Below are 25,253 nucleotides of genomic sequence, written 5' to 3'. Positions count from 1 at the left end.
GCTTCTCATCGTGCAAGCACTGAGAATGCTGTGCATGACTGACGTGGGTGAACCTAGAGAAATTAATTGAACAGGCTAATATACAATTATTTCCTTAGATATCTAATTTGCTATTTATTTACTAGGCTCAGAGTTAATATAAAAGCTACAGTAACATTAGCTACAAGCTATTGCTTGCAATAAGCTGGCTAATTCTCTGGCTGTAACTGAGATACCACAGGGATGTTTGCATTGCTCTACTGCTAATATCGAATTCTGTGACTTCATGAAAATCAATAATACAGCTGTGTTTCGCATTGCTCTCATGCTTCGTTAGTACCTGGATGTATTCCTTGAAGGCTTTTGAGAGCTAAAGAAAGCACATCTCCTAATACTTGGCACAGGATCTCCTTAAATATTCCCTGGAGTTCCAGCACTGTATAGTCTGATATCTCTTGAGGAGACAAAGTGGAAGGAGGGTTTTGGTGAGATGTCATGAGATGAATATTTTTAAATTTTCTCTGTTTCTTGAGTGATGGTGTTGCTGGCAGGCATAGTGCTTGAAATGCCAGTAACCATCATCTCTTTTCTGGGTGTATGGATTGTGACGCTATTATTTACTAAATCTGCAAAGAGTTTGACAGATATGTTAGCTCTTGTTATATGCTGACTTTATTTTAATTTCTTCTAGATCAAAGACATATGTAATATCAGAGCCACTTAGGAACCCTGATATTACTACACTTCTTAAGTTTATTGTCTCTCTAAGCTTTCTGTCCTATATGACAGCATATTATCCAGTCTATGGCATGTACTTCTCTTGGAAAGCATCACTGTTTTTCCATTCCTTTCCACCTCAAGATGCACAGAGAACTTTCTCTCCTTGTACTGCACACATAAGGCAGTATACAGCAGGGTGACTAAAGTGAGCTTGAAGGCCAAATGTGTTCCACAAACTTGTGTAATACAGGGGCAGATTCTTTGCTGCACTCAGCATAAGCTGGGCATGACAGTGTTTGGGGTCCTAACAGACTCCCTGATTCTCACTCCTGACCCAAGCACAAATTAGACCAAACCTGGAGCTGCTCAAACTTTTGCCAGCTGGCTATGATCACCCTAGGGACTATGTGCTAGCTGGTGATTGCTGGAGTGCACCATGCTTCAGCTGCTCCCGTCCCCTCTCTGAAATGCTCCCTGCACCAATGGCTGTAGGGAAGGAGGCATAGGAGGTAACACCACCTGCCTCAGTCTCGCATGGGGCTTCCTCCGTACCTGGTGACGTACAAGTGGTTTCTGTTCTCTGTGCACCTCTTCAGGTGCAAAAGGGAGTGAATCAGGGCAGAGAAGCTGCCCCATAGACCTTAGCTGCCCTAATTTTTTATGTGAAATTGTAGCCTGTCGCATATATGATTATAGGCCCCAGCATGCAATTCCCCACATTGATCTAGGTAGCCAGACTCGGATACCGCATAATATACTAGGATTCTCCACAGGTCAACCTCTGTGTCACAGGTAGGCAGCTGCAGCACAATTCTTGTTTTTTTCCTGCAATTTAGGTGGTGGTCTTAGGCTCCTGGTAAGTTTGGATGCATCTGGTCTAAACAATTAAAAAAACACCACCACTGTGGGCTAGCAGCATTGAAAGAGTGCTGTTTATCCCCAGTGAATTCAGACTAACCTGAGACATTATCATCAGCACTTGGCTTTCACTTCTGAGCCACATTAGGTAACTTTCTTTTCTAAAACTCATCTATATCGTCAACAGCAAATAACTCTAGAAACTCGGTTTTTAATCTTTTCTGAAGATTTTAGCCAACCTTTAAACAGCATCCACGTTTTTGCCAAAAGTGTGTTCCAGTTAACTCCCATTGTCTCTGGATTCAGGAGTTAAAAGTGCTTACTCAGCACATCAATGCATTACGCCAGTGTACGTATGTCATAAGCATAGCAGACCGTTTAAAACTGAATAAACTGTTCACCACTTTGTAACAGCCAAACAAGGGAAACCCTGTTCGTTACACATACCAGCAAAAGAGGGTGAGGTAATATCAATTACTGGACCAACTTCTGTCAGTGAGGCACAAAACAGAACTCTCACCAACAGAAGTTGGTCCAATAAAAGATATTACCTCACCCACCTTGTGTCTCTAATCTCCTGGGCCCAACGTGGCTACAACAACACTACATACAACACACCTGCAAAGTCAGCTGCCCTGATTTTATTACTGTCTGCTCAACTAGAAGAAGCCTGATGGGTAAAACTAGGGAGAAATGAAATACAGAGCAATTACAATAACAGACTTAAAAGAAAACCAATTAACAGTGTTAATTTTCATGTACTACACACCTCCATAGCATTACTGCATGCTAATGAAATTCTTGAGATGAGGGAGCATGAAGGGAAGGGAAAGAAAAGTTGTTCAACATTCCAGGAACCTCTTTGTCCTTCCCAAAGTTTCTCCCTTCCATTTCTCCCACTAGGAAGTTACCTTCAAGATCAGATTGAATAGTTCGAGGACATGTGGGAATTTAAATCTCTTGGGCATCCCCAAAAGCTGTCCAGATCTAACAGCCTTAGAGTTCTATATACCTTTAGCGTCAAGCTAGCCTAGTCATGAAAATAAAAAGAGGCACTTGTTCTGGTGAACAACTTCTCTTTTCTGTTGGAGTATTCGGTGTTTGGCAGAATCCGTTCCTGTTCCATTCATGAGCTGTCCCCTATGCATGCGTTTAGTGTATTTCTTTTCTATATTTTTCTGTACTCAGTCATCATGCTCATCCCAGGAGAAGCTGCACCAGCTGCCCTTTCAGCCAACGGCAGATGAACTTCATTTCCTGACAAAGCATTTCAGCACTGAGAGCATCACTGACGAGGAAGGACGTAATTCTCCAGCCATGCGGCCACGATCTCGCAGTCTCAGGTGAGCTTTACACTCTTTTCCTTGAATCTGAGACTTTGTTATGCATTGCCTTTCTGCTATGTGTTTTCAGTTGTAAGGATAGTAATATGGAATTAGTGTGTTCTGCTTTTCATAGTTATTTTAACCAACACCGCTTCAGCTGCACACTCTCAAGAGTGGATACAGTTATTTTCTTGAGATTTAATATTCAGGATTTAAAGTGGATAAGTACTTTGTTTGTCCATTTGTACCATTATACTCTCAGATGATAATCCAAAAGGGTCACAGATTAAATTTGCTAATTTCACTACTACTTGTGTGAATTTTGTTCCCAAGTGTTTCTCCTGTTATTGAATTTTGCTCCCTTGATGGTAGGAAACTGTTGCATTGTTGGAAGAGGATGTCAGCACCAAATCTGCTTGAATGGATGTGAAAACCGTTAGTGTTGATGAAACAAAACACATTTTAGTGCCATTACAGGAAGTCCTGAAAGAACACTTCTCTAACAGTGCTAGGAACTGTGTAGACAAGCAGTTAAAGCCATTTTTGCTATTGGTTGAGGAAACCTTGCTCAAAAATAGTAGTCAGCAATAGGGCTGTTTCCTAGAGTAGGTGGCATTTAGATGCAGAAAAGCAGGGGCAGTTGGAATTTGACCCTTTCCTTACTGAACTCCACAACACTTTATTTTAGTAACACATTAGTGTCAGGGCAGAAGTATTAAGTAACTGCCATGCATTTATGTGTTGGGCCAGATTCATTAAAGCTAGCACAGGGAGGTGTAAATTACACAGCAGGGCCCTCTGTGCCACAGAAAGCGTTCACAGAAGGACGTTTTTCTGCTGCCGAGTCCCTTTGTGCTTCTCACCAGAGGATGGAGGAACCGCTTTAATTATCACATAGGAGCCATAGGAGCTCTGCCAGATGGAGACACTGAATCAGTGCACTCAGCCAGGGATCTGAGCTGGACTGTACGTTTGCAGAAATCAGAGTAGGCCTGAGGTGACTCTGGCCCAATAACTGTTGACCATTTAAATACATGGTAAATATTACATCATTGGAGGGTTAAATTGATTACTGTATGTTCTAAACCACCGTGCAGGTTACATGATAATTATGTTTGGATCAACCAAGTATAATTACATAGTAATCTAGGGATCGGGTAAGTGAAGTAAGTAGTTAAACATTTAGCCATTGACCTCTATACATCACCATGTAATGAGAGACTAGTTACATGATTCGTACTAAATTGTTAAAATCTTTCCAACTAGTGTAGTCCCATATAATTCTTATTGCTGCCTCCCTTAAGATTGGCTGTTGCTAATTAATGTACCTGTTGTGTTTAATTCATTGTAGATAGGAAAGCTACTGTAGGTAGCAAAAATACATTCACAAAAGTAGTTGACATTCCTTTCTAACATAGACTTATTACTGCTGGGATAATGATGCGTGAAACATTATTGCAAATGTAACACTGTTGTAAAAATTGAAAAGAAGGCCCTAAATTTGTGTTCTGTTGTTAACATGCTTTATCAACACATTGTAACTTCATGAATCAAAGTATCAGGGAAGTGTGCTCCATCACATTTATGAGTCTTTAAGGTTTAAACAGTGGAAGGATTATATAAATGCTGTAGTGTTACATGACCTGTAAGACACATTGAAATACAATGTCTTTGTTTTCTTCAGGAACTCTCAATATGAGAGTTATCAGTTCAGTTAGGAAAATGTACAATAACAGCTAAATTTGTAGGACTTCATTAACCCTATACTGGACTCCTTATTGGAAGAACAAAGGGAAATAGCAGAGTTTGGTCACTGAAGGTAGAACATTAGCCAGCTGTGCTAAGGGCAATATATGACACCTCAGACTTTACTGCTAGAATTATGGCAACTGCATAGATCTGAGAAGATCTTCATAGCTGAGATCATCAGGCCTTGCTCCAGATTCCCAGAAACCGATAGAGGACCTCCCCTTTAAGGGTTCAGGTCTTTTTAGTGATTAAATGGATGAGACTCTTGAGAGAATTAAACCCAAGAGATTTACAGAGCAATCTCCAGATAGTCCCGCTGTGTGTAGCAGCAGAACATTCAATCCCGGAGACTCTCCTGCTTCTTCCAAGACTGCTCCTGCAAAAAGACCACAGCATAGAGGCACAATCCCTCGCTATATGGTGTCCCAGCCTATGGCCGTTTTTGTGATGGGATAGTCAAGAGCCGCATACATCTGCCTCTGCAATTCAAACCTCATTTCTCATCCTTCTGAGATACCTGGTGCAAGATTACCTCAGACTGCTGCGTACTGGACACCATCTTAAATGGTTACTCGACCCAGTTTCACACCAGGCCTCCTGCCTTTGGAAACCTCTCTTATGAGAACTTGTATGGGGGAAAATAAGCTTCTTTCTACAAAAGGGGCAACAGAGGAGATTCCTCTACAATGCCAAGGGGAGGGATTTTACTCTGGGTATTTCCTAGTACTAAAGAATGTAGATGGTTTGAAGCCCATCCTGGGCTTCAGAAACCTCAGTAAATTTATAAAGACTTGAAAGTTCAGGATGCTAACACTAGAGGACATTATCCCATCCCTATCTAAGGACGATTTACCTAGACAGCTGGCTCCTAAGTGCCAGCTCTGAATAGGATCTCTTCTCTGCCGTGTGATCTCCTGCAGTCCCTGAGGTTGCTGATCACCTGAGAAGTCCTTTCTATAACCCAAACAAAAGATCACCTTTATCTGAGCAGTCCTAGACTCCTTCTAATCAGAGGTTTTCTCCCAGAAGAGAGATTCTTTAAACACAATTCTTCCTAAGATCTCTAAGACTAGTGTTCTCTTCAGCCTTTGTTGCATCTTTTCCTTGTGTATGAATGAAACAACATTGGGTAGCATCTCATCACACACACCCAATGTGCACAGTCTGAAAAGGACATGCAGATGCTTCAAAAAAACTTCACTGGTAGGAGATTGCCGACAAAGCGTGTAGTTCAGTCCTCCATTCCCTACTGTTAAAATTATCTCCAACACCTCCACTCTGGGTTGTGGTACTCGTTGCCAGGACTTCTATATGCATGGCCCCTGGAACTGCTGGGAGTCCAAGTTCCACATCAGTGTTCTGGAACTCAGGGCTGTAAGATGGGACTCAAAGGCCTTTTGCCTGTTCATTTCAACATTGCATAGTACAGGTGCTCACAGACAACAGGTATAGGCCATGTCTTATATCAACAAACAGCAGGGTGCATACTCTCAGACCCTGTCCACGGAAGCAAGGAAACTCTTGCTCTGATGTATTGATCATCACATTCACCCGCTAGTCGACCACTCAGCAGGAGAAAAAAACATACAGGCAGATGCACTCAGCAGGAAGTCTAATGACCAGCACAAATGGTCTCTAAACTGTTCAGTGATATCCTCACAGTTCCACAAGGTGAGGTCAACTACAAATTGACCTATTCACATCCAGTCAGAATGCGAGACGTCACCTGTACTGCAGCAGGGCTCACAGAAATAAGAACTCTTTATCGGATGCATTCCTGCTGGATTGGAGCAATCATCTCTATGCCTTCCCTCATTTTCCCTTGATCCCTAGGAAAGAAGAAAGATCAGAGATGACAGAGCCAATATCATACTGATAGTGCCAATGAGGCCTCGGCAGTATTGGTACACAGACCTCCAGCTCAACAGAGAAGCACCAGTTTTTCTTCCTCTGTGTCCAGGCCTCCTCTCTCCATGGCAAGAGAAGATTCTTCATCCAATCTCAGAAACACTTTATCTGGCTGCAGGGCTTATTGTCTATTGACTGCTAGGGACAGCATCTGCTCACAGAGGATCCAAACATACCTTTTCTTTCCAGAAAGAACTCTACCCTGAAGAAGAACAGACTTATGGACATATTTTTCATGTTGGGCAAATAATAAAGGGTTAAGCCCATCACTAGCGGAAGTCCCCCCTACAGATTTAGAGTATCTCTTGCGTTGAAACTCACAAGTCTTAGCGACTGCGTCCCTGAAGGTTCGTATAGCAGTTATAAGCAACAGAGAGTCCTGTGGCACCTTTAAGACTAACAGATGTATTGGGGCATAAGCTTTCGTGGGCGAATGCCCACTTCGTCGCATCCGACGAAGTGGGCATTCGCCCACGAAAGCTTATGCCCCAATACATCTGTTAGTCTTAAAGGTGCCACAGGACTCTGTTGCTTTTTACAGATCCAGACTAACACGGCTACCCCTCTGATACTATAGCAGTTATGTCTGTCTTATCTCTGTTTTGTTAGACAAGCCTGTATTCTCACACCCTAGTCTCCAAGTTTCCTAGGGGAGTGACAAATGCATTTCCCACTATTAGAGCACCTTCCCCAGTCTGGGACATGAACCTCATCTTAACAATGTTGATCAGTCCCCACCCCTTGTCTCCTGTCTCAAACTTATTAGAACAACTGTGTATCAAAGCGGCATTTGTAATAGCCATTGCCTGTGCTAGGAGGATTAGCGAGCTCAGAGCCTTGATTCCTCTCCACCTTGTGGTCCATAAAGACACAATTGTCATGAGCTCTCATCCCAACTTGGTGCCATCAGTGGTCTCAGATTTTCTTCTGTCACAGTGTATGTCCCTTTCCTTCCCCCCACCCCCGCCACTGTGCTCACACAGGAGAGTCCTACTTGTACTCCTTAGATGTGCTACTGCCTAGGAAGGAGTAAACCTTTCATAAAACCAGATTATTTATGGCCTATTGGAAGAGGTGTAAGCGTAAGACATTAATAAACAAATTCTTTCCCACTGGATTAAGAGATGTATTGAGCATTGTTACTCCTTAGCCAGAAAACCAGTATGTCTTGGTTTAAAGATGTGCTCTACTAGGGCCACAGTTGCCTCTGTAGATTGTCAGAGACAGATTCCTATTGCAGAGATATGCAAAGCAACAATGTGGAATTCTGTTCATAGTTTTACTAAGCATTACTCTTTGGACTGGGCATCGTGCTGTGATGCTCAGTTTGGTAAAGCAGTCCTACCCTCCATTTTTGCCGATAAGGGCGCTATTTTCTAATCTTCTGTAAGTGAGACTGCACAGAGGCCATCGAAGAAGAAAGAAAAGTTAGTTACTGGTAACTTATTCTTCAAGAGTTGCCTCTGCATTCATGCTGCTCACCCTCCTTCCCCTCTGCCTTAAGAGGTCTTTCTGTTTCAGGACTCTGCAGGCTAGGGAGAAGGAACTGAGCTGGTCAGGTGGATGCATTCCCTTATGTCAATAGAGCTAATGAAATCATAGCATGAGAGTACTCCTGCACCCTGCAGCAGACATGGCCTTTTTTATGCAGTTCCATAGTTCTGTGTATTCCCACTTCAGGGTCTAGCAATGAAGTAACTCTCAAAGAACACCAGTTACCAATAAGTAACCCTTTATTTTTCTTATTAATGCATTCTGATTATTGGAAGGGAACATAGAAATTGCCGACCAGACCAGACTAGTGGTTCACCTAGTACAGTACTTGTCTCAAAATTCAGTCCTGCAGAGTTCTGAGCTCTCTAACCTAACCCAGAAAAGCACTTAAGCATATGCTCAATTTTAAGCATGTGAGTGGTCTCATTGACTTATCACTTTGTAGGATCAAGACTTCAGATAGTGACCAGTACCACAAGTTTCAGAAAAATGTACAAGAAACCCTACGGCCAACAGTTACGGAATAGCCATCCTATAGGGAAAATTTCTTCTTATCCCCACCGTCACTAAGTAGTTGACTTATGCCCTGAAGCATGAGGGCTTATATCCCTTATGAAAGTATAATTTTATCATATTGAAAGTAACTTTGGAAGTTTGTTTATATATAGATAAACTTTATTGAACCCTATTAAATTCTTGGCCTCAGTGATATTTCATGGCAGTGAGTTCCATAGGTTAATCATGCATTGTATTTGATAAAAAGGGAACATTTAAAAAAATATTTTAAAATTTGTTGCCTTTCAATTTCACTGACCATCCCCTGGCTCTCCTGTGATGAGAAAAGATAAAATTGGGTGTTCCTATTTGCCTTCCATACCATTCATTATTTTACCTCTAGCAAGCCTTCTGTCTTTGAATTTGAATCTTTCAATCTTTCTTTGCATGGAAAGTCTTCCCATGCTTCTAATCATTTCTATTGCCTTTGTCTAAACAATTTCTATTTCTGCTATATCCTTTCTGAGATAAGTTGACCAAAACTTCTCCAGAGGACAACGTTCAATTGATTTATTTTATTTTTAGTATTTTTTCATCCTGTTCTTTATGTATCCGAACATTTTGTTTCCTTTCTTGACTGGTATGCTGCATATTGAGCAGAGATTTCTTTGATCTGACCACAAACCCCAAGTCTTTTTCCTGAGTTGTTACAGTTAATTTAGTAGTTTTAGTTTTAGAAGTTAAAATGATTCCATCCAATGGACATTACCTTGTATTTGTCAATATTTATCTGCCATCCTGCTGGCCATTCACTTTGTTTATTTAGATCATGCTAAAGTTTTTCAGTCCTCTCCAGTCTCGACTAGCCTAAACTGTCTAATCTGTAAACTTTTCCACCTCACTACTGATCCCCATTTCTAGATTAATAAATATTTTAAGAATCACTGATCCTAGGGCCACACCACTGTTAATGTTTTGCCATGTTGAAATTTGACCATTTATTCTTACTCTGCTTTCTGTCTAATCTAAGACTGTACTTTACCTCTCACCCCGTGACTACTTAGTTTTCATAAGTCACTTGTGACTTTGTCAAGGGCTTTTTGAAAGTTCAGATAAATTTTTGTTGACTGGTTCCCCTTTGTCCAATATTTTGTTAACATGCTCAAATAATCCTAATCTAGTAAAGAGGTCCGGTTTCAGTCCTAATGCAAATCTCTTGGAGAAAATGAATTAATTTTTGTTTCCTCAGAAATTTGTGTTAGAATCAGTTATTTTCTCTGCTGACAATCTTGACTTGTTAGAAGTAATCTATTAAATCCTATTGCATGTGCATAAGAAACCAATAGCAGGGCAACAAAATGTTAGTCTGAATTGTGTTCCACAATCTAAAACCAGCTGCAAATAATTTACATCCATGGACTAAAAATAATATGGGGCTTATGTAAAATAAATGCAATAAACATAAGTAACATGCCAGATTTGATATAAATAATATTATGCTTATGGCAAACTCAGAAATGGGCTTACAAAGCACTCTGCAAAAAACACTCTGCATGCACAGATTCAGGCCAGCCGTCCTGTTTGTTCCCAGAACTTCGGCAGCAGAAGTATTGCTGTGTAATAGCTGTAATCTAGAAAAGCTGATTTTTATTCTAACTTGCACTGAGGCACTCCAGGTATAGCACTTTGCCTCAGAATTTCCTTACTCAGTGGTACCACAGCAATTGTCTGGTCAAACTGGAACAGAATTTACCAGCTGTAAGGTTGTGATTATGCAGCAAGTGAGCCTTAAATAAATATTCACATTTCACATTTAATTTTCTGTACTTTTTTCCTTGCAATATACTCCCATGTCCTCTAAACCTTTACCTGGTCGTGGTCTTAGCTTAGTATTCTGTCTTCTTTCTCTGCCCTATTTTTGTTTTTTGCAGTGTGTGTATTTGATCATCCACAACAAAGGCACAGAAACAGAGAGGTGTACATTTAAGTTTGAAATATAACATGGCTTCCAAAAGCTATACACAGTAGGTCTATCAAATGCTACTGTGTCTTCTAGGCACTTGTATCCAATGTCTCTGTTGTCTCTCTTTAACACTGCACTTCTTGCTTTCTGTGAGTTTGAACATAAAAGTGGTATGTGAATTCTCTAGATAATGTTCTTTCATATAATCTTGGATGTTGGTAAAATTCACAATCTAGGGGACTGATCCTGCACCTATTGAAATGTCATTTGGTTGTTGACTTCACAGGGAACAGGATCGGGCCTCAAGGGTTTTTATTTTATGCACATATGTCTCTGTGGATTTATAACATTCCCTTTGCTGTTAAAATTCTTTTTAGTGTCAGTGACAAAAGATTAAGGCATATGTTTTTAATTGTTTCCTGAGCAGTCTGAGTTTAGAAAGGTGGTGTTATGCATACATCCTCATTAGATCTTCTCTTCTCTGAAAGGGGTGAGACAGAAAGATCACAGGTTTGAGCTCCTCTGCATTTTTCTAATAAATGCAGCTGTCAAATTGAGAGAAAAATTACATATTAGGAAATATTTTGCTTTCATTTAGTCCTTTCTGCACTACAGTTTTCTAAGGCTTCATTTATTAATAGAAGTGTCACTCCCTAGAGTAGCTGCATATTTGCTATTTTTCAATTTATACAGATTCACGAATATGTGTTTTGACAGGCAGAAATCCAGATACCTGTGTTGGCGAGATGTGCCACTTAAGGTCTGTTGGAATGTAATTTCACAAAGAGGGAAGTAAAACTGAGGTAGTTTTTCATTCTGCTAGTGAGCTTAAGGGGACAGATATTATTCTCCTAATGTCTGCTCTGCTGAAATGGAAAACTCACAGTAAATAAATCACCCCCCATTGACCCTCACAGAACACAGAGAGAAAAGCCTCCTACCCTTCTATATTAAAATGTTATGCATGCATACAAAGTTTATCCCCACTCTGAAAGAAAATAATGCATTGCCTTGTAAAGCTTGACTTTCCAATATTGAATGTGAAATTATATTATACAGTATATTTGACTAAAGCTTCTGCATCTCAAACAGATGCCATGTCAATAAAAATATCAGAACTAACTTTATTCATGATATTAAAATTCCTTTACAATTCCCCCACACTGGATTCAGTTATCTGAATGGTTCTGATTTTTCTTTTTGCATGGTAATCTATCTCCAAGGTGTTATAAAATAACCTGTTTTGTCTGCCTGATAGCCTTTGGTTAGTCAGTTATCTACATAATTACTTCTGTAGTTTCCCAGACTAAATCTCAACATAAAATGTTATAGTGCAATATATTACATCACAATCTTGCCATAGTGAATTAGACATTTAATTTGACATGTTATATTGGGAGGATTTTGTTTTCAATGGTAATTTGGAAGTTGATTGGACTTTATCACTGCCTTTTGTGTGTTCTGTCATTCTGGATAGTGAGGATATTCACCAGCAACTGAGTTGGAGGACAGGGGGGAAGGGGTGGAGGTGTGTGTGTCAGGGAAGCTACCAGTGCACAAGAAAGTGAGAATTAAGAGGGATGGAGGGGAGGAGCTTTCTTTTCTGGTAAAATGGAAAACTTTTGCAGAAGGAAGATGGGGACTCACTATGTATTTCAGAATTGTCAAGAACATCACCAAGGGGCTCTCAAGGAAAACACTAAATAATATTCAGACACATTTCTGTCTAGACAGCATGTTTTCTCTACATTTCTTTCCCTCTTTTTATATTATTAAAGGCAGCTTGAAAAAAAACAACAGGATTTTTGTTTCTTATGGCCCTGATCCTGGGAACCAATACATTTGCTTAATTGGATTTTAATGGACTACTCATAGCAGTGAGGGTAAGCATGTGCACAGGTGTTTTTAGGATCACAGCCAAGGACTCAACCATATTCCTGTGGCTTATGCCCCACTTAAGTCATGAAGAAAGGATGATAATTTCAAGTGGGGAACAAGAATCAGGTATAGATGAAGCGGTAAGAAATAAATGTCATATTTTGACTCAAACTTGTTTTGTAATGAGATGGAAGAATAAATGTAGAAAATGAGATATGTAGAGGAACTTAAGAACATAAGAACAGCCACACTGGGTCAGACCATTGGTTCATCTAGCCCAGTATCCTGTCGTCCGACAGTGGCCAGTGCCAGATGCTTCAGAGAGAATGAACAGAACAGGGCAGTTTAGAGTGATCCATCCCATGTCGTCCAGTCCCAGCTTCTGGCCGTCAGAAATTTAGGGACACTCAGAGCATGCGGTTGCATCCCTGACCATCTTGGCTAATAGTCAACGATGGACCTCTCCTTCATGAACATATCTAATTCTTTTTTGCACCCAGTTATATTTCTGGGCTTACAACATCCGGTAACGAGTTTCACAGGTTGACTGTGCGTTGAGTGAAGAAGCACTTATGTTTGTTTTAACTTGCTTCTAATTTCTCTTTATATTTTTAAAAGTTCTCTCTCTGGTGTCAGTAGCTCTTTACATTTAAATGTAATTAAACTTCACTTTATTACAGCTCTATCTATCTATCTATCTATCTATCTATTTCATCATTTGAAATAAAATTTCTCTAAAATATTCCTCATTCATATTAATAGGTATATTGTCTTTAGGAAGAATTTCAAAGGAAATATATACTTTGACTGATTAACTATAGAAAGTCCAAATCTTTTTTTATTTTCCTCTCTAAAATAACTGTTCTCTGGCAATGGATTTGGTTTGAAGCATATTTACTCAGTAACAAGTATCATACCTTAATAAAAGCATGACACAATGTAATTCATGCCACTTTGATGGAAGGTATCTCACAAGTAAGAGATTGTTCTTGCTTCCTTCCACGAGTTAAGAGAGTAACATAATCTATGTTGTGTTATAAACATACTGTTCCCAGGACATTGTTTTTGCCTTTAAATAGTTTTGCTACAGGATAGTATCGCTAACGCATGCAGAGTTTCAGATATATTTGTTCCTTTCAGAGAGACATACTTCACCCATCATAAGAAACTTTAAAATTATCTGTTTGAGTTGGTTCAGGCCAGAAATAATTGCATCTTTTAACATAGAGAATATATATTTAGCAAGATGTATACTCTTAAAATCATAAAAACAAATAACCATGTAATGTGTTATAATGGAAGTCACAGTTTATTTTGAAAATAAAAACAATGAAACCGGAAAAATGAAGCCGTAGTGTGCTGCAGGCAATCAGGTAACTACGTGTGTAATTAATTTGTATGTGCATTACTCCATTCAGCCTTTGGCTCCTCTTAACCGTGGAATGAGTCATAGCATTACATACCAACATCAGATGTGATGAAATGAGATGCAACTAATCTTTTGAATGTAATCAAGCTGTAATACAGACTTAGCTTCTGTCAGGATTTAGTGTCCTGTTTTTCAGTGTCTTCAAGAAGCTAACTTGTGAAAGTGTATTGCATACATTGTGTAATGTGTGCACGGAGTGGTGTTAATAAAAATATATATATAAATTGGTGTGAATAACGTTGTAACTCCTAGTGTCTTGCTTCACTTCACAGTGTCCCCTTTCAACATTACAGACTCTGGAGGAGTCCTCCATATTTCCCGCATTACCCCCATTTTCATTTATCCCTCCTTCAGGGTCTCTGAATGTTGCCAGGGAGGGATAAATGAAAATGGGGCTAATGCGGGAAATATGGAGGACCACACCACTGGGAACAGTAAAACAGTTAAAATTGGATTGATAAGTCTATGCATCAGTTTTAAATGTCAGTATATTTGATGTTGTCTTTACTTTGAAAAGAATGCCTGTTCTTAATTGATGTTAAAATTCTAGTGAAGACAAGGCAGTTGGTAGTTTTCGACCTGCTAACTTTCATGAAAACTACAAATTGCCTTCTCTTCAGGTGGATTTTAACCTGAGTTCAGACCATCCCTTTTTTTTCGTAGGGAAGACAAGCCTGTGATGGCCATATCTGATCTAAGCAGCACCTAAGCTGTTTGGGTTTTTTTTTTTTTACCATCAATGTAAAGATTATAAATTATGAATATATTTTTTTCCCTTCAGTCCTGGTCGTTCCCCGATTTCCTTTGACAGCGAAATAGTAATGATGAATCATGTGTACAAAGAAAGGTTTCCGAAGGTAAGGACCAATGTTTTGAACAATTTATTCACTGAAAGTATTAAACAACACTGTTTAGAATTAATTCATAAGCACTTACTTGAGAGAGATCCAGTTGCTTACATATGGTTTCTAAGCAGTGTAGTTTGTTCAGAGTTTGCAGACATACTCATCCTCTGTTTTTCACTTTAATCTCACAATTGAGAAATCAGAATTAATGTTTAGAGGACTGCTGATGGAAAACTTTAAAAAGCATCCTGGTGAGCGATTACTGTGTATGTTTCATATTTCCTGAATTCCTCTTCCCTTTCCCTATTTATTATTACAGGGAATGTGTATGAAGATAGGAACTTTTTTGCTAAATGCTCTTGCTCCCACTGCTTAATCCTGATTTGAAATAATCACCTTTGTTTTGTTACATCGCAGTTGATTATGGTCAAGGTCCCTGAGCACTCTGCAGCAATCTTGACCTAAATTCTTCTTCAAGACCCTTGCATTCTGTGACACTCCTGTAATAAATTTAATATTATGATTCCCATTCTGTGAGCACAGCACAGGGTTACAGAATCAGAGTTGAGGTTTTTATGGACCCTTAACACTGAATGTTCTGACTTTCAGAAACTTGGATTTTTTACTACAAGATTCTAATTATGTTTAAGTTAATTTACATGTCATTACAACCAGAACTCTTAGTTGGTCGTATTTTTTTTCTGTGAATTCTAATATCTGAGCTTTCTTGAACAGTCATATATTTTGGCAATGAAAAAGTGTATCAGTTAGCATCCTATCTGTTCACATTTACATGTCAGGATAGCAAAATTCAAGTAAGTTTGTCTTCTTTTTATTCTTTGCTTTTAGGCCACAGCACAGATGGAGGAACGGCTGGCTGAGTTTATTGCTTCTAATGCTCCAGAGAACGTGCTGCAATTAGCAGATGGGGTCCTAAGCTTCATTTATCATCAGGTTATTGAGCTGTCCAGAGACTGCCTGGATAAATCACGTGAAGGACTTATTACTTCCCGGTACTTTTATGAGCTGCAGGAGAACTTAGAAAAACTCCTACAGGATGTAAGTCCACTTAGAAAATATATAATACGTTGCTTTGATTAAACCTTTAACAATAAATAAAACCTTGAGTTTTGGGAGAGCCAGTATGTTTCAATGGGTAGGACACCAGGTGGGGAGTTAGGAGACCAGTGTTAACATCCAAGTCTGCCACTGATGTACCATGTATATTTGGGCAAATCACTTCACCCCTGTACTCCAATTTTACAAAAATCAAGAAATGTACGTGAATGAGTTGGTGGAGTTTAGTGAAAATTCGGCTCAGCCAAGTAAAAGAAATTGCTTTACTTTCATGTACTTTAAGAATTTGAATGACTTATTAATGAGGATAGTGCCTTGAAGGAATAAAAACATCATAGTTTATAGTGTTACTATAAATATTTGTTTTACAAAGGATTTTCAAAAGTTGAACTTTATTCATTTTTTTTTAGTTCTGCAATGTATTTTGTAGCATTCAAAATATTAACAAAACACAGGATGACACAAACTTTAATACATGTTGATTGCACTTCAACTATTCAAACAAAATCACTGTTTTCTATAAAATAAAAGAAATATTTGATAAAAATGTCCCTAGAAGTTAATGTTTGTATGTCAGTTTAAATGCCTGTTTTACCTATATGTAAGCTGGACTGGAATTCTGCTGATGAATTTTGCTGGAGAGAACAAATTATAGGGATCAAAAGGATATGCCACAGCTGCCGTGATTTGTCGCTAGTGCTATTTGTTACCATAGTATAGGTTTTGGCTTGGGAACAACTTTCTAACTCTTGCTTCTTGGTTAGGGAGCAGTTGAGCTGGAGTGTTATGGAGGTGATGATGCCTGTAGCCTCCATATCTTGGAAGATCACAGGCATTGCCGAGTGACGTAAGAAGGGAGAGATGAGCTAAGTTAGTTGAAATAAAATTAGTTTATTCTCTATGTCGGGTTTTGTATATGTTCTGTGGAGCTGCATAGATATTTCCCTGAGCAGTTTGCAGCTCCCATGGTGTGAATTCTAGCAATTTGTACACCGTTGCCATTCTTTCCAGGTAATGGCACTGTACATGAGAAAATGGTATCAAGATTAAAAATACTGTGCAAAATACTAGGAACTTTTACTCATATTAGCTAAAATCTTTAGCAACCTCCTTTTGAAGACAGAGCTCCTCTTGGTATGTGCTGTAATTACTTGGGAGAGAAAACTCAAATTTGTCTTCATAAAGATCTTCCATTATGAAGAGGAGAATTCTGACAACACAAGAGTCTAAGGGGATGCCTGGTGACGGTATCTGTGAGGTTTTTTAAAATGTTGCTTATATATGTTAGAACTAACTACTATGAACAATACATTTCGGTGGTACATTGATTTTTATACTGATCTTAAATATCCTGTTTATCTTGTATTTTGCTTACACAGTTTAGTCTAACTCATACTTTTTTCAGTTAATGTTTCTTCTCTTATGAGTATGAATTAATTACTAGGAAGTGCATTGTTGCTAAAGCCCTCAGAGATAATCTTGTGACATTTGCAAGTAACAACAGTTAACCTTTTTTTTGAGGACTTAGCAGAGCAGAAGAGTGTTTTAATTATTTATTGATAAGTGAATTTGTAGCATTCATGAAAGTGACAGTGAAGACTAGTTCTTAAATACTGTCCAGGAATGCCATTGCCAATGAGTTCTCCTTCCTAGAGCTATGTGGCTGGATTGCCATGAAAAGAGTTCCCAGACACCATCTGAGATGCTTGTGTGTTTGGAAGTTTAGTTCAGCACAAAAGTAGGATGTAGGATCTTTATGTTCCAGGGCAAGTATCACAAATTTCAATAGCAAATACAGGTTTTACTACAATCACAGCTAGTCATGGTATGGTATTGTTTGCATGCTGTTGGCTCCATCACATGGAGCCCTGGATATGATCAGATGAGCATACTTCCACATGAGCTCTCTAGCCCTTCATGTGCATCCGAATGAGTCTAGAATTGGTGGACTTACAGAAACCTTTGTTGCTACATCCCTCTGTCAGGCTGCCCCTCAGGCGATATCAGCATGACAAGATCTGATAACCCACAGTGGAAAAAGCTGACCAGAGATTCCAATCTGTAGGAACGGAGGGGTTGTATCTCACCAAAGAATTTGTCCCGGAGTAACTGTCTTTAAAAGGAAATGTGAAAATTAGACCAGACTAGAAATGTGAGCAGCACAAGCTTCCAGGGCAAGCTAAGCAACACCTCAGTGTGGGTACAGTTAGACAATGCCACCATGGCTCTTTAGAGAAACTGAAAAGGAGGCACAAGAAGCAAAGATGTCACTGAAGAGTTGCACCTACTGATGACTTTCGTGGGGAAAAAATCTGTCAACCATTCGCATAGCTCAAGACCTAAGCGATGAGGCAGATGGGCTAACAGGCAACAGATATACACAAGAAAATGGGAATTCAATTTCAGTTTCAGAAGCTATGTCTCTGGTGGGTAAATCCACAGCTGAGTGCAGACACCGCACTCAGTAGAGCAGAACTTTATCATGCCAAGTGCAACAAAAATCATTAAGGGTATGTAACGGCTTCAGTATGAGGAGAGATTAATAAGACTGGGACTTTTCAGTTTGGAAAAGAGACGGGTAAGGGGAGATGTGATTGAGGTCTATAAAATCATGCCTGGTGTAGAGAAAGTTACTACTTCTCATAACACAAGAACTAGGGGTCACCAAATGAAATTAATGGGCAGCAGGTTTAAAACAAATAAAAGGAAGTATTTCTTCACACAACACGGAGTCAACCTGTGAAACTCCTTGTCAGAGGATGTTGTGAAGGTCAAGCACCATAACAGGGTTCAAAAAAGAACTAGATAAATTCATGGAGGATAGGTCCATCAATGGCTATTAGCCAGGATGGACAGGGCTGGTGTCCCTAGCCTCTGTTTGCCAGAATCTGGGAATGAGCAACTGGAGATGGATCACTTGATGATTACCCGTTCTGTTCATTCCCTCTGGGGCACCTGGAACTGGCCACTGTCGGAAGACAGGATACTGGGCTAGCTGGACCTTTGGTCTGACCCAGTAGGGCCATTCTTATGTTCATATATATATTTCCACACCTGCCCTCTTATAGGCAGGGTGTTCCAAAAGGTAGGTAAGATCCCAGGGAAGCAAGCCTAAGGGGAAAAACAGTTTAAGAGAGTGGGCAGTTTTTCAGAGAGAAATTATTAAGGACACAATAGCAAACTATCCCAGTGCGTAGGAAAGATAGGAAGTATTGCAAAAGACCACTGTGGCTTAACCAGGAAATCTTCAATGATCTGAAACTCAAAAAGAGTCCTACAAAAAGTGGAAACTAGGTCAAATTACAAAGGATGAATATAAACAAATAACACAAGTATGTAGAGACAAAATTAGAAAGGCCAAGGCACAAAACGAGATTAAATAGCTAGAGACATAAAGGGTAACAAGAAAACAGTTTACAAATACATTAGCAGCAAGAGGAAGACCAAGAACAGGTTAGGCCCATTATTCAGTGAGCGGGGGGAAAGTGGGGGGAACAATAACAGAAAATGTGGAAATGGCAGAAGTGCTAAATGACTTTTGTTTCAGTTTTCACCAAAAAGGTTAGTAGCGATTGGACATCTAACGTAGTGAATGCCAGTGAAAATGAGGTAGGATCAGAGGCTAAAATATGGAAAGAACAACTTAAAAATTACTTAGACAAGTTAGATGTCTTCAAGTCACCTGATGAAATACATCCTAGAATACTCAAGGAGCAGACTGAGGAGATAGCTGAGCCATTAGCGATTATGTTTGAAAAGTCATGGAAGGCAGGAGAGGTTCCAGAGGACTGGAAAAGGGCAAATATAGTGCCAGTCTATTAAAAGGGAAATAAGGACAACCCAGGGAATTACAGATGAGTCAGTGTAACTTCAGTACCTGGAAAGATAATGGAGCACATAATTAAGCAATCAATTTGCAGACACCTAGAATAGAAGATAGTGAGATAAGTGACAGTCAACAGGGATTTTTTGACAGAGTAACAAGCCTTGTGGATGGGGGGAAGTGGTAGATGTGGTATATCTTAACGTAAGGCTTTTGATATTGTCTCACATGGTCTCCTCATAAACTAAGGAAATACAGCCTAGATCAGTGGTTCTAAACCTATTTACCATTGTGGGCCGCATCCAGTACTATTTGTTTGGCCCTGAGGATGTCACATGGGCCACAGCTGTGTGCTGATTGGCCCGCAAGTGGCCCATGGGCCATAAGTTGAGAAACACTGGCCTAGATGGAGCTACTATAAGGTGGATGCATAACTAGTTGGAAAATCATTCCCAGCGAGTAGTTATCAGTGGTTCACAGTCAAGCTGGAAGGGCGTATCGAGTGGGGATCAGTTCTGGGTCCAATTCTGTTCATCTTCATCAATGGTTTGATAATGATATAGAGAGTACACTTATAAAGTTTACAAATGATACCAAGCAGGAAGGAGTTGCAACTGCTTTGGAGGATAGGATTAAAATTCAAAATGATCTGGACAAACTGGAGAAATGGTGTGAAATAAATAGGATGAAATTGAATAAGGACAAATGCAAAGTACCCCACTTAGAAAGGAACAGTCAGTTGCACGCATACAAAATGGGAAATGACTGCCTAGGAAGGAGTACTGCGGAAAGGGATCTGGGGATCATAGTGGGCCACGAGCTAAATATGAGTCAACAGTAATACACTATTGAAAGAAAAGCAAACATAATTCTGAGCTGTATAATGGGAGTTTTGTAAGCAAGACATGAGAAGTAATTCTTTCGGTCTATTCCACGCTGATTAGGCCTCAACTGGAGTATTGTGTCCAGTTCTGGGTGCCACATTTCAGGAAAGATGTGGACAACTTGGAGAAAGTCCAGAAAAGAGCAACAAAAATGATTAAAGGTCTAGAAACCATGACTTATGAGGAAGATGGAAAAAATTGGTTTTGTTTAGTCTGAAGAAGAGAAGACTGAGTGGGGACATAACAGTTTTTAAGTACATAAAAGGTTGTTACAAGGAAGAGGGAGAAAAAAATGTTCTTAACCTCTGAGGCTAGGACAAGAAGTAATGGACTTAAATTGCAGGAAGGGAAGTTTAGGCTGGACATTAGGAAAAACTTCCTAACTGTCAGGGTGGTTAAGCACTGGAATAAATTGCCTGCGGAGTTTCTGGAATCTCCATCATTGGAGATTTTTAAGAACAGATTAGACAAACACCTATCAGGGATGATTTAGATAATACTTAGTCCTGCCATGAGTGCAAGGGACTAGACTAGATGATCTCTCAAGATCCGTTCCAGTCCTACGATTCTATGATTCTGAGATAGCCAGGTCCTCAAGGAATTGTATCATGATGACTGCAGAGTGGCTGAGATTCTGTTGGTATCCCAGAGCTGGTGAACTTGTTAATGTATGCATTATTTCACTTCTCAATAGCAGTGATTTCTGAATCAGGGACTGGTTATTCCTAAAAATGCATCTTGCTTCAGGGTTATGCTTTAGCTCTTGAAAGGGATAACCTTAAGAGAGAGGTCTTTGCAGACAAGTTGTCATAACCAGGATGTATTCTTTCAAACAGTCAACCTCCATGAAGAAGTACTACTACTACCGCCATTGCCGCCACCACCTCCTCATCTTAATTTTATTGTGGTAGCACTAAGGGCTTGTCTACACTACCGTGCGGGGTCGATCTAAGATGCGCAACTTCAGCTATGTCCTGAAGTCGACGTACTTGGATCTACTTACCGTGGTGTCTTTACTGTGGTAAGTCAACAGCTGGTGCTCTTCCGTTGATTCCGTTTGCGCTCCTTGTTCTGGTGGAGTACTGGAGTCGACGGGCGAGCGCTTAGCCGTCAATTTATCGCATCTATACTAGATGTGATCAGTCGACCCCCGCTGGATCGACCGCTGCCCACTTATCCGACGGGTAGTGTAGACAAGCCCTAAGCAAGCCAATCGTAGCCCAGTACCCTATGTGAGAGTATAGAAACCTTTGCTGTCTGATGCGTTAAACCAATCAATCCTACACTTTTCTTGGCAAGAGATACTCTGTAGTACTCAAATGGTGGACTGGACTTGGGAATTAATGCCATAACTTATCAACCCTTTGGGAATGGTAGTATTCTGCAGCGATATAGACAACGTGCCACTCAGAGTTCAGCGAGATATCGATAGATTTCACAAGACAGTTCATAGAATCCAAGGCCAGAAGGGACCATTGTGATAATATAACTCTGATCTCTCATATAACATAGGCCACAGACCTTTCCCAAAATAATTCCTAGAGCAGATCTTTTAGAAAAACATCCAGTCTTGATTTTAAAATTACTAGTTGATAATTGAAACCAAATATCAAATCTCTTGTACCTCTTGGGGGACTTAAACATGGTCTTGAATTCTCTCACTGGCCTAGTTTTTAAGCTATTTAAAAGGATATCTCTTCATTGACTATCAAAGTACTATTTCTGGTGGCCTGCTGCTGGGCTAGGATATCTGGAATGCAGACAGGGCCGGCTCTAGCTTTTTTGCCGCCCAAGGCAAAAAAGCCTTCCGCCACCGCCACCCCCCCCCCCCCGCCACCCCCCACCCGAGCACGGCAGGGGAGGGTGCCGAGCTCAGCCGCGGGCCGCTCTCCCCGACCGGCCGGAGCCCCGGGAGGAGGGCGGAGAGCCCGCCGCGGCACTGCTCTCCCCGGTGGCCAGAGTGCCGGGGGGAGGGCGGAGAGCCCGGCCGGGGCTCCGCTCTCCCCGGCGGCCAGAGCGCCGGGAGGAGGGCGGCTCTGCTCTCCCCGGCGGCCGGAGCCGGAGCACCGTGCCGCCCCCCTCCAGGTGCCTCCCCAAGCACAAGCTTGGTGGGCTGGTGCCTGGAGCCGGCCCTGAATGCAGAATAAGCTCCCAAGGAAAGTGGAGAAGCTCCATCAGTTGGGTCTTTTAAGTCTAGACCCGACAAATACATTCAAAAATGTTCAGTGGAGAACAACCTAGCATTGTCAGGGAGAGGGATTGAATGATGTAAGAGGTTCTTTCCATCTCTGTCTTCTCTAATTGAATGAGACTATTTTTTATATTTAGAGGGGTTTTTTAATGGTGAATTTAAAAGCCGTATTGTGAGTCTCTTTTCTCTTATGGAAACAAAACCCATCCTTTACTATAACATTTGAGAGGCTATTCCTAGGGTTCCCTTCTAGCAACAGCACTGGGGAGGAAATGGAAGGCAGCCCAGCTCCTGCTGTCAGCTGGGCATGAGGGTCATGATCCAGCATTCCCCACCTGCATAGTTCTGAGGTAGTGGGGAGGGGGCGAGGGAAAGAGTAGAAAGAAAGAACAGGGCAAACCCTCCTCCCCCCAGCAAAAAACAAAAAAACCTCACCCTCCTCTTGGAGTAAGGGAGAAGACACCCATGCCCCTGTCTCCACAAAGTGATAGATTGGCAGACAGAGGTCATGTTTGAGGCAAGCACATATCCCCGCAATACCTCAGATTTCAAGGAGCAGCAGGGAGAACTATAACCAACTTTGCTGTCTCTAGACGCTGCCCACCTGGGCTTCGAATTCTCCCATATGCAGTTTTTCTCCTCCCTAGTAGAGCAGCCCTTGGTTGTACTGTCAAAGTTTGGGGCTGGGGGAAATAAACTGAGTCTGACCTTTTCCTCTCCCCACCTTCAAGCTCACCCTCAGACCCGGGGAGGAGAGAGTGGTCAGACACGTCTCCCATTTCTTCCCTTTACCCCATTCAGTGATGCTTCCAAAAGAGCCTTCCCCTTTACCTCTCTCTTCAAGCACAAGGCGAGCTGACATTGAACTGTTACTGTGTAAGGTATGGGAATCATCTCCACGCTTCTGCAGTAATTGACAGTCCGGAGCTGCCCTGCCCCCTCTCCTTTAGCTTCTTCCGCAGGGTCAGGGTGGGATGGGCGAGTCAGTTCTTCATAATTTTAATTGATTTTCTTAAATGGACTCTAGCCCACCTGTTACCTAAAGGAGAAATGAGGAAAAAGAACAGGGAGAGATAAGATTGGTTCGGTGCTAGCACAATAATAAAATCATAAATAATCATAATAATAGTACTGCCTAGAGGTTTACTGTTTGCAAGAATGCATGCTGGTTCCGATGACTTGTCGCCAAGGACCTCTTTCTTGAGGTTATCCCTTTCAAGGGCTGAGGCATAAACCTGAAGCAAGATGCATCTTTAGGAGGGAAAGGACTGAATAGTGGGGAGAGGACGAGGAGGTTAGAGAGAAGCTGAGAGAATACCAGACACTTTTCTTTCCACTTCTCTTCCTCTTGCTTTACTCTGTCCTCTCACTCCTGTCTTCTCTTTTTCGTTGCTTTTTGAATGCGTATGAATCCCTTTCTTCCCTACCTTTTCTTTTCCATTCTCCCTTAGATGCACCCCAAACTATGAAAGGACACATTCAGGGTATTTCAGATTAAATGCAAAGACATGTCAATGTGATTTCTTTCAGAGACACAGAACTGAGCTACTGACATGTGAGAATACTTCAAGACATTGGCTACTATGTTTAGACCATGAGCTCTTGGGAGCAGGGTACTCACCTTTGGTTAGTTTTTAAGATGCTGTGCACATTTATAGCACTATATAAAAATAATAGCTACAATGAGGACTATTTTAAATTGCACTCACTGCTGCAGTATGGAACAGCAATATATTCCATTGTTTATCTACGGTATTTGCATAAACTGTAGCAGCATCAGGGAACCAAATGTCTTTATCACAGAATAAGGAAATTAGTCTGCAGAAGGTCAGTGAATGACAGGAATGGTGGCAGTGTGGATGGTACGTAGCTTAGCAAAATCTGTTCTTTTAAAGGAAGAATATTTTAAAGGATAAAGTACATTTAAAACAAAACCCTGGATAATCAGATTTTTTTAAAAGCCGGAATTTCAAGTATTGGGAAAAGAAAATATTAAACTTTGACGGTTCAAATTGTACAAAAACTTCATCATAAAACAAAGAGCAAGTACAATATAAAGAATCAAATATTCAGACATAGCTGATGTGGATATAGCAAGACAGAAAACTTAGAGGCACTTAAATACTAAATCTTGTTATAAAATACCAAAATGTTACCATAGCAAATAATATTAATTCACTTGTATGTAAGTATAAAGTGTCATATTTGAGCCACAAAGTATTTGGTTTATTAAATAATTGGATTTATCAGGTGGACTTCCTGAAGTAGGCATGAATTCAAAATAATTTTTTAGACATAACTTCCATGAGAAGCTTAAAGTTTGAAGTCAGAATATTAGAAAATAAAGTAAAAGCCTTCTTATATGGAGCCGTAGTATTGATTTCTTTATCTTTTACCTCATGAAACAAAGTAGAAACAGAGTTCAGAACAAAAGATTAGTCAGTTACTGCGCTGACGCAATGACTAACCAGACAAAATGAGTTGAATTGGCCATATTGTATATTTACACAATTAGTCAGATTTTCTGATGGAAAGAAAGATGAGGGATATACAGGTGTATCTGTAAATGAAACAAAGAAAAAGAGGCCTTATTACGATTATATTATGCTGATTTTATATTTTCCACTTGAAAATT

The 25,253-nt window shown here is 40.4% G+C and overlaps 1 protein-coding gene across 6 annotated transcripts in view; it reads left to right on the top strand.

Annotated features, from left to right (window-relative positions):
- MAST2 (microtubule associated serine/threonine kinase 2) overlaps window positions 1-25,253 on the top strand; it is a 344,273-nt gene that overhangs the window by 264,575 nt on the left and 54,445 nt on the right. For all 6 annotated transcript variants that reach the window (XM_054036560.1, XM_054036559.1, XM_054036565.1 and 3 more), the window contains 3 exons: window positions 2,746-2,900; window positions 14,580-14,655; window positions 15,493-15,702. In XM_054036560.1, coding sequence (XP_053892535.1) covers window positions 2,746-2,900; window positions 14,580-14,655; window positions 15,493-15,702 — 441 coding nt within the window. The remainder of the gene's footprint in view (window positions 1-2,745; window positions 2,901-14,579; window positions 14,656-15,492; window positions 15,703-25,253) is intronic.

Source organism: Malaclemys terrapin, chromosome 8 (genome assembly GCF_027887155.1).
Source record: "Malaclemys terrapin pileata isolate rMalTer1 chromosome 8, rMalTer1.hap1, whole genome shotgun sequence".
Lineage (NCBI taxonomy): Eukaryota > Metazoa > Chordata > Testudines > Emydidae > Malaclemys > Malaclemys terrapin.
The sequence above is the reverse complement of the archived record's forward strand: the minus strand, read 5'-3'. Positions and strand labels throughout refer to the sequence as shown.